At 47.9% G+C, this 20,271-nt stretch overlaps 1 protein-coding gene across 1 annotated transcript in view; it reads left to right on the top strand.

Annotated features, from left to right (window-relative positions):
• The window catches only part of Cib4 (calcium and integrin binding family member 4), a 56,778-nt gene extending 36,668 nt beyond the window's left edge, over nucleotides 1-20,110 (top strand). The window contains exons 4-7 of the mRNA XM_005073514.4: nucleotides 10,429-10,570; nucleotides 17,352-17,461; nucleotides 18,216-18,304; nucleotides 19,938-20,110. Of these exons, the coding sequence (XP_005073571.2) occupies nucleotides 10,429-10,570; nucleotides 17,352-17,461; nucleotides 18,216-18,304; nucleotides 19,938-19,968 (372 nt within the window). The 3' untranslated portion in view covers nucleotides 19,969-20,110. The remainder of the gene's footprint in view (nucleotides 1-10,428; nucleotides 10,571-17,351; nucleotides 17,462-18,215; nucleotides 18,305-19,937) is intronic.
• Nucleotides 20,111-20,271: the final 161 nt, after the last annotated feature.

The raw sequence follows: 20,271 nt of genomic DNA, 5'->3' as shown, positions 1-20,271 counted from the left end.
GCAGATGGATCGCTGTGAGTTTGAGGCCAGCCTGGTCTACAGAGTGAGTTTCAGGACAGCCAGGGCTACACAGAGAAACCCTGTCTCAGGAAAAAAATCCAAGTGCATCCATGAAGTTATTACTGAGTCACTGACATATTTTTTATGAGCATTTTTTCTACCAACTGTAAAGGGCTCTTTTTGACCAGGCATTAGCTGGAGAAATGGCAAGGAGATATTTTTAAGCTAAGTCCAAATATTTTTCCCCCAGACTTTCACCTTCAAATCAAACCTCTCATTCAATAATTTTGAGAGGATCTTTTTAAAAAACAAAACAAAATAACAACTAAAAAGTTTAACTGGGGGGAGTCTGGACTGCAATCTTTTTTTATCAACAAACTGTAGTTTCTGTTTCAAAAAGAATCTGCCATTTTTCTTGGCATCTTTATTTCCATCTTTCTTGGTCTCATCATGCAAAAATGGAAATTTCACTACTGAGTTACCTGTATAAATTTCCAGGCTGACATGTTTATACTCCCCTTGTTCAGAACGCCTTCAAGCTCGGGTACATGTTATTCTTGAAATGGAAGCATTACTTTGTCAATTGTCACTTCCTTCCTCCCTTAGAGGATTGCGGATTTTTAAATGAGTGTGAAATTTAACGCAGATGATAACTCTCTGGACGCATCCCAAAATTTATGGGTACGGATTTCAGATTGTTAGCATTAATAGCATTAAGAAAAATAAAATCTGGAATGTGGTAAACTAAACAGGGTCTGGGATGGTGAAGTTGTGGGACCTGGGATGGTGGAGGAGCCCTTTGATAGTGCCTTCCTGACTGCTCTTGTCTGCCTCAGAGGACTTGGGCCGGAGGGTGCCCATCCTTCTGTCACTGAGCTCAAGGTAGAGGGCCAGCTGCATCCCCCAGGCACTTAGAAACCATTTCCACCAGACTCCATCTGGAGCTGTGCAGAGTCTAAGAGTTGGGCCGTCCCTCTGGGAAACAGAAAGGCAGAGAGGCTGGGAGGGAAGGTAGCTGCCTTTGGTTGGAATAGAAGCAGACATGGGACATTCTGCTGGTGGTACTGGAGTTGCTAGGGTCACAGCCTGGACCCTGGTAGCTTTAATGAGCTAGGCTCCACCACCTGTCCCCAGGAGGCCAGTTAAAGAGGCAAGCGACAGCAGAAATGGGATTCAATGTGGTCACGTTGAGAAGAGCAACAAAGACATCCACCACCCCAGCACTGATAATCTATCTTCTGGATCCTGACATGGGGTTCAGGCTCCTGGCAGGAAATATCTATGCCAAGCTAAGTAGTCTTAGCAAAGGTGTCTTTCTGCCCATCATTGATCATTTGTCTTGGCTCCAGTCTCTCCTTAAATGTGGTCTGACAAGTTGTTAGAACCAAAACATCTTAGCGTGGCTGGCACCCACCGCTGGCCTTTCCCTTCTCTTGGCATGAGATTCTTAGGGAAATTCCAATTTCATGGGGTCCATTGCATCAATAGTCTGATAGCCAAAAGGAGGGGCCCATGTGTCTCTTTGATATATCAGACTTCAAGGATGACTGGATTGGCATCCCCGACTCTTAGAGGCGTCTCTGATGACATAGCCCATCTTCGCTTTGGCTTAACATCTGCCTTGCTGTCCTCTGGAGCGCAGTTTCCCTTGCTCCTTGCATTGGCTCCTCCTCCTCCCCCAGGCTGACGGGCCTATCTCTGTCCTCTCCCACAGTTCCTTCTCTGCTGGCAGTCACCCTCACCTCCACAGACACAGTCACCCTCACCTCCACAGACACAGTCGTCACTGGGCCAGCCCCCAAGTGCTCGCAAGCTGCTCCATTTCGGTCTCGCGTCCTTGTTTGCTCTTTGTTGAGAAAACGATTTTATTAAAAGTAAGAGGTTTGGGGGCTGGAGAGATGACTCAGTAGTTAGAGCGCTTGCTGCTCTTGCAGAGGACCTGGGTTCGGTTCCCAGCACCCACATGGCAGCTCACAACAGTCCATAACTCCAGTTCTGGGTGACCCAGTGTCCTCTTCTGGCCTCTGAGGGCAATGCACTCATGTGACACACACACATACAGGCAGGACTCTCGCACACTAAATAGAATTTTAAAAGCATTTATTTATCCTGTGTGTGTGTGTGTGTGTGTGTGTGTGTGTGTGAGAGAGAGAGAGGGGGGGGTGTATGCACTGCAGCGTGCATGTGGAGATCAAAAGACAATTTGCAGTTTTCTCCTTCTACACGCAGGTCCTGGGAATCAAATCCAGGTCATGAGGCTGAGCAGCAAGCACCGTTATATACTGAGCTGCCTTACGCCACCTCCCCTCCCCCAGTTTATTCTTTAAAATCTTATTGTGATGTTTTGAAATAGAGCTGTGTAGAGAGCTGGGCCTAGTTTGGTTGTTTTTAATTGACACATAATGTGCATATTTGTGGGGTACAGCTAGTTTGTTTTATTTTTAATAGCTGTCATAACTGATTCAAAGAGGAGAAGTGTATCATGGGATGCATGTATTAAATCACAGCATTCGGTTTCCATCCCCATCTACCAATTAAAGGCTTTTTATTGAACTGAGCTAGGCATCATGCATCTTCCTTTATGTCAGTCAAGTGGTTTTACAAGCTAATTGGAACGCTTTACCTTTTTATATTTTTAAACAAGCAGACTCAATATCTACCTACATTATTTGGGCAAATTTCAAACAGGTTAGAGAGAAATCTGTTTCTAATATTTACAGGTATGGCCATGTAAACACTTTTTATAGGTGATACCACAGTTTTAGCGACAACAACAAAAGAAATGCCACGTCAAAACAGTCTCTCCAAAATACCAGTTACAATGGAAAACATTACTGTCACAATGAGTCACCTAATTTCTCTTGAGTAGTCAAACGAAGTTGCATTTCCTCTCAGTGAGCAATAGCTGCATATACGTTACAAGTAGTATAAAATGTGATTAGCAAAACAATAGGTGGAAAATGCCACCCACCACTTGTCGTCATAACAGGCCAGCAAGTATAAAACACTTGTCTGTGCAGGAAAAACATGTAACTCGTCTATGGGCGGACAGCCCCTTTGACAGCACTGTCCCAAGTGAGCAAGCCTCCCTGGGGTTGGAAAGAGGTCCAGCCTCTCTTCTCTGACCACAGATCCTTATTTGCCTGTTGCTATAAAACTCTGAAAAGAAAGCCTAACCAAATCAATGATTCCTGCCTCAGTTTCCGAATGTCTGGACTTACTGTCCTAGTCACAGTACCCTGAAGATCTCCAAGGGAATTTTCTTTTCTCCTCCCAGCATAGACAGACTTTCCATCAATGGTTACACTCAATTTCACCCATAAGTAGTGGTTCAGTGTGTGCAGGCGGCGGGGGTAATACGTGTGTACTTGTGTTTGTGTGTAGGTCAGAGGTCAATGTCAGCAGCCCTCCTCAATTCCTCTCCACTCGTTTTTTTTTTTTTTTTTGAAACCGGGTCTCATACTGAACTTAGAGCCCACCAATTTGGCTAGACTGGCTGGCTAGTGAGCTCCAGGGACCCTGTTGTACCTAGCTCCGAGATTACAAATGTGCCCCGCCACACCTGAATTCTTTGTTGTTGTTGTTGTCATTTTTTAAATTAATTTTTTACATTCCAATCCCAGTTCCCCCTCCCTCCTTTCCTCCACTTCCCAACCCTCCACTCCTCCATCCTCCCATCTGCTCCATAGAGAGGGTAAGGCCTCCCCTAGGAAGTCTACTAAGTCTGTCCCATCATCTCGTTGAGGCAGGGCCAAGGCACCTCGCCACCCCCACCACTGTGTGTAGGCTGGGCAAGGTATCTCTCCATATAGAATGGGCTCCACTAATTCAGTTTGTGCATTAGAGTTAGATCTTGGACCCACTGCCAGTGGCCTTATATTTTGTCCCAGGCACACCATGGTTAGTTTTGGATTTCTGCATCTGCTTCCATCTGTTTCTGGAAGAGGGTTCTAGCTTCTCTGGGGTTATGGATTGTAGATTGGATATCTTTTGCTTCATGTCTGGTATCCACTTATGATTTGAGTACGTACTACATTTGTCTTTCTGGTTTTGGGTTACCTCACTCAGGATGGTTCTTTCTAGTTCTGCCCATTTACCTGCGAATTTTAGGATGCTGTTGTTTCTTACCGATGAGTAGTATTCCATTGTGCAAATATACCACATTTTCTTTATCTGTTCTTCAGTTGAGGGGCATCTAGGTTGTTTCCAAGTTCTGGCTATTGCAAATAATGCTGCTATGAACATAGTTGAGCAAATGTCCTTGTGGTGTGAATGTGCCTCCTTTGGGTATATGCCCAAAAGTAGTGTTGCAGGATCTTGAGGTAGGCTGATCCCTAATTTTCTGAGAAATCGCCATACTGATTTCCACAGCAGCTGTACAAGTGTGCACTTTCACCAGCAGTGGAGGAGGGTTCCCTTTTCTCCACATTCTTTCCAACATAAGCTGTCACTGGTGTTTTTATTTTAGCCATTCTGATCAGTGTAAGATGAAATCTCAGTGGTTTTGATTTGCATTTCCTTGATGACTAAGGATGTTGAGCATTTCCTTAAGTGTCTTTCTGCCATTTGAGATTGTTCTGTTGAGAATTCTCTGTTTAGATTGGTACCCCATTTTTAATTGGATTGTGTGGTTGTTTGATTTCTAGTTTCTTGAGTTCTTTGTATGTTTTGGAGATCAGGCCTCTATCAGATATGGGATTGGTGAAGATCTTTTCCCATTCTGTAGGAAGCCATTTTGTCTTGTTGATCTTGTTCTTTGCTTTACAGAAGCTTCTCAGTTTCAGGAGGTCCCATTTTTTAGTTGTTGCTCTCAGTGTCTGTGCTACTGGTGTTCTATTTAGGAATTGGTCTCCTGTGCCTATGCGTTCAAATGTGCTTCCCACTTTCTCTTCTATGAGAATCAGTGTGGATGGATTTACATTGAGGTCTTTGATCCATTTGGACTTGAGTTGTGTGCATGGTGATAGATATGGATCTATCTGCAGACTTCTACATGTTGACAGCCAGTTATACCAGCACCATTTGTTGAATATGCTTTTTTTCCATTTTATATTTTTATCTTCTTTGTCAAAAATTATGTGTTTATAGGTATGTGGGTTGATATCGGGGTCTTCAATTCGATTCCATTTGTCCACCTCTCTTTATCTGTTTTTATGCCAACACCACACTATCATTACTATAGCTCTACAGCAGAGCTTGAAGTCAGGGATGCACGCCTGAGTCCTTATGTGGGATCTAGACTCATGTGCTTGGGACTGCGTGGCAAGCCCTTCTCTAACTAAGCCAGCTCCCCATCCCCATGCCCTTTGCTTTGTTCTGTTTTTGTTTCTTTTATAATTTATTTTAAATTTCATTTTACATTCCAACCACGGTTCTCTCTCCCGCCCCTCTTCTTACCCCTCCTCACCTTCCCACCAGCCCACCCCCAGCCCACCCCTCCTCAGCAGTAAGGGCTTCCATGAGGAGTCCACAAAGTCTGGCACAATAGGATGGGTCAGGGCCAAGCCCTCTCCCATGCATTAAGGCTGAGCAAGGCACCCGCCATAGGGGATGGGCTCCAACAAGCTAGCTCATGTCCCAGGGTTATACTGTGGTCCTCCTGCCACTGAGCATGTGCCTTTTGTTGTTGTTTGTTTGTTTTTTTGGGATGGGGCTTCCATGGATTTTTTTTTTAAGAATAGGTTTTGTTATATAGTCCAGGTCAGCCTTGAACTCATGGTCCTCCTGCCTCAACCTCTAAAGTGCTGGAATGACAGGCCTGTACCACCACATACAACTGGAAATGATGTTTTTATTATTCATTCTCTTTAGTGCATTGGAGACACATGGCTCTTCGTGTAGTTCATTATTAAACCAAAAGCTAAGAAATCCAAGTTAGAAACATCTGTACTTTTAACTACTTCACAAAGCCTTGGCAGCGTGAGACCCATTGCTCCTCTTCATCTTCAGAAATATTTTCTCTGCATTTTCCAAGGTTGTATTGTATATGCCATTTTTCTTGCTGTCATCAACTACCAACTTCTGGGTTTCCAGTCTAAGAGGGGAATGTATATTCCGAGAATTCTTTCTCTGGGAAGATATAAACATATGTACTCGCCTTATAAGGTCCCAAAGACAAAAAATCTAACCTAAGGAACCAATGAGTTTAGTGGGCTTACGGAATACGGGTGAGGGGTTGCTTATAGGGCCATGAGTAACCCTGCCATACCAGAAAGTCTTTACCTAGCATGGGTGGTGGTTTCCCTAACGTCACACATATGTGGGTCCCTTTCACTAACCTCCCTCAGTTTTATATTCTAACACCTCAAGACCCCTAGGTCATTTGCAATTAGAATAGAATTGTATCCAAAGGGCTGGTAAGAGTGACTGGAGTCTCAAAAGAGCTCATGCTCTCCCAAATTTCTTCTCCTTGAAAACTGGCACAGCTGGTCTAATGAAGATGGTAACTGACTTGCCTAGAGGATAGCATTCTGCAACCCTCTCCCCTGTGTGTGTGTGTGTGTGTGTGTGTGTGTGTGTGTGTGTGTGTGTGTGTGTAAGTGAGATGGGTCAAAGGGAGAGTGAATTGTTCTTCCGGTAACCACTCCCCCCCAACCCCCCCCACCATCACCACTTTCAACCCCCTCATTCTCAGCCAAGGCAGAGGAGGTCCCGGGGGAAGGAAGACATCATCTCCTTCCCTAGCTGGGAATGTGTGGTGGTGGAGAGCCTTCTGATCTGCCTCCTGCCTGACTGAGCACAGGCGCAGAGAACTGAAGCAAGGACATGTTGTTTTGTCTGCCTGGATTCTGGAGCTTTCTCTGTGTGGAGCAAAACTGCATCTCAAGTAGAAGACCTCAGCACTGGTGCTCCCCCTCTGTTCAGTTTTTATCTGCGTTACAAACATTGCCTTCGATTGTGGTTTCCTTGCAGGAATCTTGTTAAGAGCCATATATCCATTTGTGAGGAGAGTTGATGTAGTTAAATTTTGGTCACATAATTGATAAATCCACTTAGCTCGGTACTTGGGACACACCATAGGCATTCAAGCTGTCAGCATCAATTAGAGATAGGGAAACCAGGTATTTCTGGGCACGTGGAAGTAAAAGAATGGAAACTCTAGCCTGACGTGAGTTTTGTCTTTTTGAGAGTGTTAGTCTGGATTCCCTTGCATCGTGGCAACTTCTGGAACACGTATATGTGTATGTATTTCTCCATAACACATATGTATGTATAGACCTATGATGCACATTTATGTGTACGAAACAGACCTCTGTGACCTGAGGAGCTTACATTGCTTGGTATGTTCACTTACTAAGTACCACACACTCTGTGACTCACACAATAGAAATGTTGTGTCATAACTGCCAAGGCTAGAAGTCCAAGACTGGAGTATAGACAGGGTTGGTTCCCTCTGAAGATTGGGATGAAGGGTTAGTTCCAGGCTCTCTCTGCCTATGCGGGGTTGCTGGCAATCTTTGGCATTCTTTGACTTACAGACACTTCACCCTGACGTCTGCCTCCATCTCCACGTGGTGGTCTCTGAGAACACATATCCATGTCCAGTCCCCCTAATGTAAGGACAACATTGTATGTCATGAGGATCCCTCCTCTGTGTAATGTCACTTTAACCTAGGGAATTACACCTATAGCTCTTATTTCCAAATGAAGTCATATTCTGAGGTGTGGTGGTTTACTACGTTGACACAGGAATTTTAGAGGGGACACAATTCACCTATAATGCTGGCCTCCACTCTAGACCCCTGGACACAAGACCTCTGAGGGTGAAAGCTTGTGTGATATTTATGTAGTACATACCATATACATAATGTAATATGACAATTACACTCTTGACAATTTTAGAACATTGTTCTTTGTTTTGTTTTTGAGACAAGGTCTTGTTATATATCCCTGGCTGGCCTGGGACTCCCTATATAGCCAAGGATAGCATCTGACTCCCAAATTCTCCTCCCTCAGCTTCCCAAGTGCTGGGATTACAAGTGTGTACCACCGCCAGGCAGTGGTGGCTCACGCCTTTAGTCCCAGAACTCAGGAGGCAGAGGCAGGAGGATCTCAGACCAGCCTGGTCTACGAGAGCTAGTTCAGGACAGCCTCCAAAGTCACAGAGAAACCTTGTCTCAAAAAAACAAAAAATAAACAAAAAAACCCCAGTGTGTGCCACCATATTGGGCCTGAATTTTTAGAACACTTAGCTTGAGATCCACCCTCTTAGATATTCAAGTACACAGTACAAAACTGGGAGCTAAGAGCCTAATGGTGCATAGCTGAATCTCCATCTTGCATGGATGATGCTCTTACAACTGTCAAACATGAATTCATGTTTTTAAGAATGACCCCAAGCGACCTGTGTGCTGAGTAAAACTTGAGAACTGCCTAGTCACCCAAAGTGTCACACAATGTCTCATCTCAAACACAATGATGAACGAAATGAAACCACACATTTAAACGTATGGCTGAGTTCTAGGAGAATGAAAGAAAAAAATATCCCAAATGTCAAAACTGGAGAACAGAAGCGAGAGAGCTAAGGATTGGCTGATCCGAGTGGGGCAGCTCGAGACCGTGAGGCTGTATAGAGCAGTGGTTCTCAGCCTTCCTAGTGCTGGGACCCTTTAATACAGTTCCTCATGCTGTGGTGACCCCAACCATAAAATCATTTTGTCGATACTTTATAACTGTAATTTTGCTACTGTTATGAATGATAATGTAACATCTGTGTTTTCCGATGGTCTTAGGCAGTCAACTAAGGGGTCACGGCCCACAGGCTGAGAACCACTGGTATAAAGTCTTAGCAGCCAGCTGATGCCAGGGGATAGGTCATTGCACAGCTGAAGAAGAAAGGCTGAGCCAAACCCCCTCACATGAAACATGGGACTCGAAGAGACAGATGCCTTGCCATGGAAAAGGGAGCTAGCAAAACCCAGAGAGCCACTTCAGCTGATTAGAATTTTGGGAGCTGGGCTCTACCGTCCACATGCATCTGCTCCACGGGTTTACAGGGTCAGGCGGCTTAGTCAGGGAACATATAAGATCCAGGATTTGGGGGAGGCACTAGTTATTAGGGGTTGTTTTGAAGTACGAGAGAGAGCTGGAGTTTGATAAGGTCTGCTGGGCAGGGTCACGGAGCAACTGGGGAAAGGCATCCTGGGATGTGGGAATGGATCAGAGCCCCAGAGAGTGAGCAGAGGGCGTGTCATAACTGAACTTGCTGCTTTTAAAGACTGCCAGGCGCCCTTCTCTTCGGTCCCCACTGAGCTCTAGCTAATCAGCTGTCACTGGACTAGGACACCGGAGAAGAGCATGTTAGGAGGAGTTGCCATTTTGTAATTTCAGCCTTGGTCAGTTGTCCCTATTGCTTCAGGGACCTGTTGTGAGGCAACACATTATGCCAGGAGGGTGTAGAAGGAAGAGCTGGAGTCCCATGATCCTCTTTGAGGACACGGCTCAGCAATGTCCCACCACTGGGCCCTGCTTCCTGGGGATCACACCTATAGCACACAGGCTTTGGGGAGAGGAATAATCTGAATTATAATGAACTCTAATGAGCCCTGCCCCCAATCACATGGCCCTTGGAAATTTGGGACTCTAATTTGATCGTGTGTGTGTGTGTGTGTGTGTGTGTGTGTGTGTGTGTAGGGATGGGGTGGGGTGGGGATTGAATCCAGGGCATCACACATGCTAAGCAAATACTCTAATGCCAAACTCTGTCTCCAGCCTGGGCACCTCATTTGAAAACTGCTCTGTTGACTGTGCTGTCTGTGGTGGTTGAATAGCAACTACCGGCTTTCATTGGTTGATTCATCAGACACTGGGCACCACTTCTGCTTATTCCTACATGGTAGACATAATTATGATCTCTGTACTTTATAGACATCTTTAGCTCCGAGGGATAGTTGGTGAATGTATCCATATGACAATTGCTCCCTAACTAATGACACAGCATTAAACCTCGGTCTGCTGACCGCTACATCAATATGTTAATTGATTATAGATAACTCTTTTGCCTTATTCTTTAAAAAATCATTATGTATACAGCATTCTGCCTGCATGTATGCCTGCAGGCCAGAAGGAGGGCATCAGATCTCATTACAGATGGTTGTGAGCCTCCATGTGGTTGCTGGGAATTGAACTCAGGACCTCTGGAAGAGCAGCCAGTGCTCTTAACCGCTGATCCATCTTCTCCAGTCCTTTTTTATTCTTTATCCATTTTTAAATTTTCTAAGTTTTAAATGTAAAATGGAAGGAAATTTAGTAGCCCTAAAAAGCCTCAATAACCCAGCCAAACACACGCACACACACAAGTGTGCGCGCCATTGGCATGTGTGTGCAGGGGGAGGTATGAGTGAGCAGTGATGTCAAGCAGGTGGGCGAGGCATGGGGGAGGCAACACCCTGACCCCGATAGACCTTGTCTTCCTCACCCCCATCACAGGTCAACCCTTTCAGAGATCGCATCTGCAGGGTATTCTCCCACAACAACGTGTTCTCCTTTGAGGACGTGCTGGGCATGGCGTCGGTGTTCAGTGAGCAGGCCTGCCCCAGTCTGAAGATTGAATATGCCTTTCGCATCTATGGTAGGTACCTTGGTCAGGGTGTGGTGCCGAGTGGGGAGGGGGAAGGGGCCACAGAGAACCTGCCACATGTGAAATCCAGCGATGTTATCTCATTGCTGGGATGGTGTAACTGGGATTCATTAGGTCTTTATGGGTTTATGTCGGATCTCTTAAGTACCGTGAGATAACAAGCCCGGCTGAGAATCTCAGCTTTGATAGACAGAGGCCCTTCCCTCCATGTCATCTATGTAAGTGGCTTTTTTATTGCTGCTGTCACCAACATACTTGACAAGAAGCAGCTGAGGGGAAGGAGAATTTACTGGGGCACAGTTTGGAGGCATACAGTCTTGTCATGGCAGGGACGGCAGCATGGCAAGCCGCCACAGGAGTGGGAGTGTGTGGTTGAGACTCCACTTTGTTACATGTTGTCATGTGTTGATGACACAGGAGTCAGAGGTGACACAGGACGCTGGTGGTGCCGCCAAGAGCCTCCAGTTCTGCCCCTTAAGAAACCCATTCCCTCCCTGGCTAGGCTCCTCCTCCCAAAGGTCCCATGGTCTTCCAAAACAGTGTTAGAAGCTGGGAAATAAATGTTCAAGCACATGAACCTGGGAGGGCTAGTTCAGGTTAAAATCTGAGCACCATCCAAGGGCACTGGGGTCGCCGATGGCAGGCCAGAGAGAAAGAAGACACATGTGGGTTGGAAGACTCCGGCGGGAACTTGAGACTTGAGCACTGGAGCCAGCTCTGACTGTGGGGTCTTGAACAAGTCATTTCATCTCCCGAGAATCCGCTGTCTCATCTTGAAAGGGAAGGACTTGAGAGAGGTCATCTCTGATGTCTTTGGTATCTGCCGAGTGGGATACTCGACCTCTCAAAAGCAACTGAAGGGAAAGAACCAAAGAAATCCCAAGCACACATTCCTGCTCCTGTGGCTGCTGGTCACCTTGCTGTCCCTGCCGTAGCACAGTGGGGCACTCAGACCTCTCATAAGCAATCGAAAGGAAAGAAACAAAGAAATCTCAAGACACCTTCCAGCAGACCAGGATCATCTCTGAGTACATCATGGAAACCCCTCTGCTTGCACAGGCAGACGGGCATGGATGAGCAGTTTCTGTTTAAGTGGACCATCCAGTCCTCCTGTCCTCAAACATCTGTGAGCAGGCTCACACAGGCTGAGGAAAACGGAAACTTGCCAGGTGTGGTGGCATATACTGGTAATCTTAACACTCAGGAGGCTGGGGCAGAAGGACCACAAGTTTGCAGACAAACTGGCTGCACAGGGAGAACTTGTCTTAAGAAGCCAAGGGCTAATGTTACAGCTCGATGGCGGAATGCTTGCCTAGGATACACAAGGCTCCAGATTTGATTCTCAAACTAAGCAAACAACCCCCCCCCAACCCTCTCTAATCTGGAGAACCTGAAGGACAAGATTGCAGTCTGAATTAAACCAAAAATGTCAGTGCTGTTTTTGGAGAACTAGAACAGAGCTCAGCATCTTTATACCGAAACATTTACAATCCCCCAAATGAAATCTGAAAGTGACCTGATATGCAAGAAAATTCCTTTGAATCTTGCTGCCGTCTCCAGAAGGGAGACTGACTCTGACATGACCCAGATACTGATAAACAGTCTTAAAACAGCCACCGTCACTGTCGCCCGCTCTTCAGAGGAACAACGAGAAAGAGAAGGGGGAAGGAGGAAAGGATGCAGGAATGGAGAGGGGAGGCAGGAAGAGGAAGAGGGGCCTGTAGGGATTGACATCAATGACTCTGGTGACCAGCACCCCACCATCTCCTGTGAGTGGGGCATCCAGGAAACATGGTGACTTAATTCAGTCCAAGGGCACCAGAACCAAGGGCACCATTGACCAAGGACAGAGCAGAAGGAAAAGCTCCTCCGTCCTCTGTCTTGTGCTCTATGGAGCCTTTGCTGGACTGGATGATGCCCACCCACAAGCTGGCATATGGTCTTGTTTTTTACATTTTTATCTGTTTGTAATCTCTTTTTAAAAAGATTGTGTGGCTGCAGTGCCCAAGTAGGTCAGAAGAGGGAGTTGGATCCCCAGGAGTGAGTGAGTGTGTGAGTGTGTGAGTGTGTGTGTGTGTGTGTGTGTAGTACTCAAGTAGGCCAGAAGAGGGTGCCAGATCCCCCTGGATTAGATGGTATGAGCCTCCCACCATGGTTGCTGAGGACCAAACTGAGGTCCAAACAGATGACTTCATACCTGTGTGTAATGTATTTCAGTTATTTCATCCACTTCTACCTACTGTGCCCCTCCTTCCAGCAAGAGGCCCCGTTCACCTCTGTCTGTGTGTGTGCATGTGTGTGTGTCTGTCTGTGACATCCATTGTATTTAGCTGGGGTTGCTTACATGACCATGGCTGTAGGGTTATTTACTGAAGTGTGGGCACTTTGCCAGTGGCTATCCTACTGAAGAAAATCACTCTGCTCCCCGACACTGTCAGTAGCTCCTGACTCAGGAGTGAGGTCTCTGGAGGCGGCTCTCCCCCAGCCGTGAAGGGGCTGTCGCCTGCAGATTTGAATGTGACCTTCTTTATTCAGTTTACTGATTCAAATGCTAATCTCTTCCAGAAATTCTCTCACAGACACACCAGGAAATCATTTTTTTCTGCCTTTATCTGGGCACTCCTCAGCCAAGTCAAACTGACACGTAAGATTGACCATCACAACTACCATTTCCAATAAAGTGAATCTGCTCACACACACAAAAAGGAAAAGATATGAAAAATATATGAAAGCGCATCAGAAAAAATACCACTATGAGAAGGAGTTAAGCGGGCTGGGCCTAGTAGCATCAGCCTGTGGTTCCAGCTGCTTGGGAGACTGAGGCAGGAGGGTCACATGGTCAAAGTCTGCCTGGGCCACAGAGTACATTCAAGGCTAACCTGGGAAATTTAACAGGTACAGAAAAATAAAATTAGAGTGTTGGGGTGTAGCTCAGTGATGGAGTCCTGACCTAGCCTGCAGTAGCCTTTAGGTTCATACCCTGCTACCAAACAAAGCCGGACAAACACAGGAACCATCCAAAACCAAAACTCACCAGATGGGCTTAACAGGAGAATTGAGATAGCAGAGGAAAGGGTGAATCTGAAGACAGATGCAGAGAGAAAAATCTGAATAACAGAACAAATATTGAGGGAATTAAGGAACAGGGCCTCTGGGACTCAGAAAGGTCAAATATACAACCAGTTGATCCAATTGGAGTCTCAAAAGCAAAGGGTAGAAAAGGTATTTGAAGAACTAGCGGCCCTAAATGTCTTAAATTTGGTGCAAGACACAAATTCATAGTGAATCCCAATCCGAAATGAAATCACACACCCATATATTGTTAGCTCAGCAGTCCTGCCGGTGTGTGTGTGTGCGCATGCGCGCGCACACACACCGTTCCTACAGCTTCCTCCTTCCTTTACCCAGGCTGGCCCAAGCATCCCCAGGGAGTGTACTCTGGATCCCAGGAGTCCTCGCTAGCTGGTCACCACCACAGTTCTGTCAGATGTGGCAGCTGTGCTGACTGAAGTCCTTGTCACACTCTCTAGGACAAGACAAGCCTCTAGCAGAGCTCAGGCCACTCGCCTCAGACAATAGTGCACAGAAACTTAGCTCAGGAAGCGATAGATGAGGGACAGGGAATCTTAGTCTGCCTGGGTTGGGTAAAAAAAAAAAAAACCTCCCCAAGCTTCATTGGCTTCAGAGCCAAACTTTATGGTCTCAGGGGCCGCCAGTAAAGAATCCAAGCTTGGCCTAATTCAATCCTCCTTCCCTCTCCTCTCCCACCTCCCCCTGCTTCTGCTTCTGATTTTTTTTTTTTTTTGGCAGGGTCTCACTATATAGTCTGGCTGGCCTGGAACTCACAGAAATCTATCTGCTCCTCTCTCCTCAGTGCTGGAATGAAAATGTGTACTACCACTCCCAAGGATCCCTCTCTTAAGGTCTCATAAATCTCCAGTCAAAGTTCTGGCCAAGCTACTTTCCCATCTGGAGAATGGCTGGAGGGGGAAGGCCCTTAAAGCCACTGGCAGAATACAGTTCCTGTGTTCTGGACCTACCTTTGGCCTCTGGCCTCCTGCTAACTACCTGATGATCAGTTAGGATTGCATCCAGCTACACGTAGCAGTGCCCTGGTTATAGACAGACAGACAGATGATAGAAGTCTGGAATGATGCAGAGTCCTTCATGCTTCCTCAACTGTAAAGTCTTGGTATGAGACTGTTGTCCTATTGTCCTCGTCGTCACAAAGTGGCTTTTGTGCCCACAGACTTCTCATCTTTATTCTAGGCAGGGAAAGTGGTGCAGAGGGGGATGGGTGAAGGAATAAAGGTGAAATTTACATCCAAAGACACAAATAAGTCAGCCCTTCCCAAGCTCTCTTGGAACACCACCAAGACACTTCAGTTTATATTTCAGGGGCCAGAATGATGTCATACGGCCACCCATGGCTGCCGCGGAGATGGTAAAGCCATGCATTTTCATCTGAACCCAGGGTCATCTTGAACAGGAACTGTTTTGAGAATGGCTAAGGGCTAAGAATGCAGCAGGGCTAGAGGAACCTTGACTCCCGGGGCTCACTTCCTGGGTACCAGTTCCTGCCTTGAGGGGCACTCGGGCCTCCGTGTGATCAATGTCACATCTCTCCATACCTCCAGGAAGATCAATCGCTTTTGTCAGAAATCAACGTCTCAGCCACACCTTCCTGATCTAGCTGGTACCAGCTATGGCTCCTCAGCAGAAAGCAAGCAGTAGGGCTTCCTGAGGCCTGACCAGAGGTGCCAGTGGCTAGGTGAGGCCGTGGAGGAAGCCTAGGGAAGCTATGGGAAGCTTGCCCTTGGTCTGCTGGCAATGAGCTTCAGGCAGTGCTTCATGGGAAGCATGCTTTGGAAGGACTTGGAGGCTAAACCCTATTGGATGCAGTTCCTTAAGCTTCCAGCAGTGAGAACACATGAGAGCCCCCACACCCACCCAGGTGGTCGGTCGCAGGCTGTGAGTTCTAATCCCGCTGGGTCAGCATAGACGGGGACCCAGCCCTTTCCCAGAATGCTCCGCCCTTGCATCCTCAAAGGACAGGAACCACCCAGGACTACATTTACTCTAGCAAATTATTCTGTTTCCTGATGGCTTGGGACCAAAGCCATGTCATTTTCTGGAGTCTCTGCACTTGGGAGCTAAGCCAGCAGGATGCCTGGGGACACTGCAGGGGCTTGGGGAAAGGAGTTTCTTACCAGCAGTGCGGTGTCCCTGCGTCTGCTCGGTGCCTCCACCCCTTCAACCTGCTCCTCTGACTCACTTCCTGTGGGGCGCACGGGTTATGCAGGGAGAGAGAGCACCCAAAAGCAGCCCAGACTAGGGCTGCAGCCACAGGCTGAGAAATAGTCAGGCATGCCCCGTCCATATGCACACTGCCATGAAAGGACTCTGTGGCACCAGCAGACTCTGGGCCTCAGTTTCCCTAATAACCCACTAGGCTCTTACTGCCATTCTTCTAGATGGGATGTTACAGCCTCTTGGGTTTTCATCTTTAGTACTCAACAATAAGCACCTGATGGAAAACTAAGCCCTGGCTACAGCTAACAGGAGTCTTCTGTATTCCAGACTCATGCCAAGGGATGGTTATGTATGTCCTGTTTAACCTACACATTGTAGAGGTACAGCTATTGTCCCCATTTCACAGACAGGGAAACTGAGGCTCAAATAATGAACTGGGATTATGTATGTACATACATACATACATACGAGAAGCTGAAAATAGTTGTCCACAGTGGTTCTAAGGCTCTGTAACATTAGGGAGCCAGGCTCCTCCTACCCCTAGCTTTGCCTTCTATTTCCATGGTTACCTCATTATCTCAAAGACCTTCCCATAAGTCACTTGCCCTCTTCTACTAATATGTCGCTGGCAGAGCTCAGCCCTTTGGGCACCTCTTGCAGCAAGGGAGGCTGGGAAACAGTGTTCCGTCTGGATGACCCTCTGCCCAGCTACAAACTGGTGGCTTTCTGTAATGAAGACAGTCTCGGGTGGTACAGAGCACAGATTTCCTGTAACGTCTAAACGGCGGAGTTTAGTCATGTCCCCATCACTTACCAGATTGAAGTGGACGCTCTTTCATCCATTTATTCATGGAGGCTGCTTTGTGCTTGGCATCGTCAGAATTAGGATGCCAAGCCGGAGGGAGTGTCGCCCCAGCCTCTGACTGCTGGGGGAAACAGCTGAGATTCTTGAAACCACCCCATTAGTAGTACAAGCTGCACAAACCACTGCCCCATTTCCTTGAGAAGACAGGACGCGTGTCCAGGACACACAGGCAGCTACCACACAGGGGCAGAGGCCCAAGCCACTTCTCAACTCCTAAACCCTGCCTGGCTCCCGGCCACCAAACCACAATATGGCTTCCGAGTTCTGAAATGGACCTCGATGTGGGGCCAGGTCAGCCTAGGCGAGTTTGAACTTTGCCCTCCGGTTGCCTGGCCTTTCAAACAAGCTATATCACACCTGAACCTTGGTGTCCTCTTGACAAAAATAAGAATGAAAAGGTGGATGGTGAGGATTCAATGACTTAAAAATGGACACATCCGAACACACAGTAGGTTTACGGTCAATGCTTATAGCTGTTGCTGTTATTGTTACATTATTTAGTATTGTCTAATGCTGTACCCTCCCCCCCTCACACACACCATGTCCCAGATTCTAGACTTTCTTGGGGCAAGTGGATCCTAGTCGGCCTTCCAGAGACTGAGGGGAGTCAGTTCCATGAGCCAGGGACACTCAGCCTCCGTCTCCTCCCTCCAGATTTTAACGAGAATGGCTTCATTGATGAGGAAGACCTCCAGAAAATCGTGCTAAGACTGCTGAACAGTGATGACGTGTCTGAGGACCTGCTGATGGATGTCACCCACCACGTGTGTATCCAGAAGGGAAGGGTGGGGCCCGAGGGTCCAGGTGACTATCCAAAGCCCCCAGATATCAGGCAATCTTCTTGGGAAGAGATCCAGAGTTAAGCCTGGAGCAGGTGGTACATACGCCCCCGGCAGCTGCCGTGGGCCCCTGAGAAGTGGGCTCACACAGTGGAGAGAACTATGCCTCAACTGTCTGTCCTTCCAATAAGAACCTTCTCTCCCCCGCTCACCCAAAAGTCTCCCTCGTACATGGACCACTCAGGGCAGCTGGGCACAACAGCTTAGCATCATATGAATGCATCTCAACGTCACAACAGCTTAGCATCATATGAATGCATCTCAACGTCCCCTCCCGTGTTTTTCATCAGGACCGCAGTGCCCAAATGCAGTGACAAGACATGCCACATCCCTGGTAACATAAGATGGGGCCAGGCCAGGGTTGCACAGTGCCTCCTCCTGCCTGACTCAGGCTTCTTACAATGCGGGGCGCATACCCATGCCCGGCTGATGGGGTGAATGGGGTCCACCGTCCTCACTGTGACGTGGGTGCTGGGGGCCACTAAAGAGAATCCCTCCAAAAGAAGGCCAGCCGTGATGCCTCCTCCACCCCTACCTTAGGCCACACCCCTTCACCTCTGTGGGGGAGGGGCCCCGAGACACCCTGCCATATTGTAGTTCCTCTGCACCGTCTGTCTCCCTCTTGAGACCCATCTCCTGTCAGACCCTGGGCTCCTCTCAACTTCTTTCCTTCCACCAGGTCCTGAGCGAGTCAGATCTGGACAACGACAACATGCTGTCCTTCTCCGAGTTCGAACATGCAATGGCCAAATCTCCAGATTTCATGAAGTAAGGCATTCTTGAGGGGAGGGGCTATCCAGCAAGGCTGGAGGCAGGGAAGGCTCCCCCGGCCCCCAGTGTCCCCTGGACCAATGGCACATCTCAGTCTTGCCATGGAAGCCATGAGTGTCCCGGGCTCCACTGATTCTTCAGAAGTAGTAAAACTGAAGTGTCTGAGAAATCGGCTAACCTTGGGAACCAAGACAAGGATTTGACAGAATTCCAAGGTTTGCAGACCATGTGTGGGGTTGGCACAACCTCAGAGACATTACCCCTGATGGCCAGGATATCTGTGTACATCTCCCTGGCACCTGCCGGGCTTCACATCCAACCTGAGTGCTGCCCGCATCACCCAGGTCTACTGGGAGCTTGGGGAGAGGGTGGAGGGTAGAGAGGGTTTGTTAGCAGTGTAAGGATGCCATCGGAAGAGCTGACAAAAGAGAAGTCACAAGAGAAGCAATTAAGTCTACCCGAGAGCAGAAGGGCCTCAGTGATGCCTGCTCCAGACTCCATCCAGACGACGGCCCTCTGTTTCCGAGGCCGCATTTGCCAGTCTTCTGGTTCCTTCCAGTCCAGGGCAAACGCATCCTGTTGAGATGGTCTATGCCATGACTGAAGAGTCCTGTGAGAATAGCCTTCCTTGTGCGGAGTCAGCATTGCTGGCTGTCTTGCATGCTTGCCTCCAAGGCTTGCTGCCCCTTGATGTCACAGGCGAGATGATTTATGAGGAGCAAGGATGGTGCCTCTTGAGAATTTTACAAACCAACTCCAAAAAGGACAGGGCGGGGTTTAGCAAGAACCATGGCAGAGGCCCAGACAGCTGCTGCTCTCATCTTCCTCTCTCCCTTCCCCAACCCATCTCTCCCTCTATCAGCCCGCCTCTCTACTCACACTTTCCTTCCATTGCACACCTGCAACCTCTGCAGTGTCGGACTTAGGGGGCAGCGTGCGTCACGGCCTCCCAACAGTTCAGGATTCGTTTTGATTGAGCTCAACTCTGAATTCCCAAAGGAAACTCACCTCCCAACCACAAGGACGGGGATGATGGTTCCCGACTCCATCGTGGCTACTACTAGAGGGCTAAGGCTGGGCAGAACCTACATAGGTCTCACTTGGGACAGTCCTATCAGAGGAAATTCCTCGTCCTCCACAACAGCCCCTCGCAGCATTGGTGCTGGAATCCTATTTGCCTTGCACGAGTGCCTAAATGGCTCCCACTTTTCCCCCTGGGCTCTGGCGCCCCAAAATTTAGAAACCTTTCGTGTTCTGGTGATGCTAAAAAAAGCTGAAAGTTTGGGAACTGGAGAAATAGCTTAGTTGGCAAACCACTTGCTGCACCATCATGAGGACCCGAGTTTGATCCCTGGCATCCACAGTAGTGGTATACGCTTGCAATACGAAGGCTGGGGAGGCCGAGACAGGGTGGTCACTGGGTTTCCTGTCAAGCAAGAGCCTTTGTCTAAGAACAAAAAATAAGGCAGATGGCTCCCGAGGAACCACACTTGAAGTTGTTCTCTGGTTTCCCCACACATACATGTATGTGCACCCTCACTGACACTCATGTACACATGGTTTGAGTTGGCTGAAACAGGCCTGACGGGACACGGTGGGGACCTCAGATAGCCAAGCCTCTTTCCTTCAGCTCCTTTCGGATTCACTTCTGGGGATGTTGATGCGGAGGCAACCCTGTGGTCCAGCAGCCTGGAGAGAGACCACTGCACCCTGGCATGGTGGGATCTGATGTGAAGCATGGCTATCTCTGTCCCTCCTTCACCTCTGGAATACTGTTTACTAAATAAAGTAATGTTTTCCTAAGCCCATCTGTACCCACTGCTTTTTGAAAGCAGGGTCCGGTCCTACGCTGGGAGTTAGTGTTGAGAACGGCTCGTTCTATGGCTCAGGGTTGCCAAAAACTCCGGGCAAGCCACAGTGGCCATCTTTTTGAGGACGGAGTTCAAGCCTCAGCCGGTGTCAGA

Source organism: Mesocricetus auratus, unplaced genomic scaffold (genome assembly GCF_017639785.1).
Source record: "Mesocricetus auratus isolate SY011 unplaced genomic scaffold, BCM_Maur_2.0 Super-Scaffold_100024, whole genome shotgun sequence".
NCBI lineage: Eukaryota > Metazoa > Chordata > Mammalia > Rodentia > Cricetidae > Mesocricetus > Mesocricetus auratus.
Note: the sequence above shows the minus strand (reverse complement) of the source record. Positions and strands in the feature narration are given on the sequence as shown.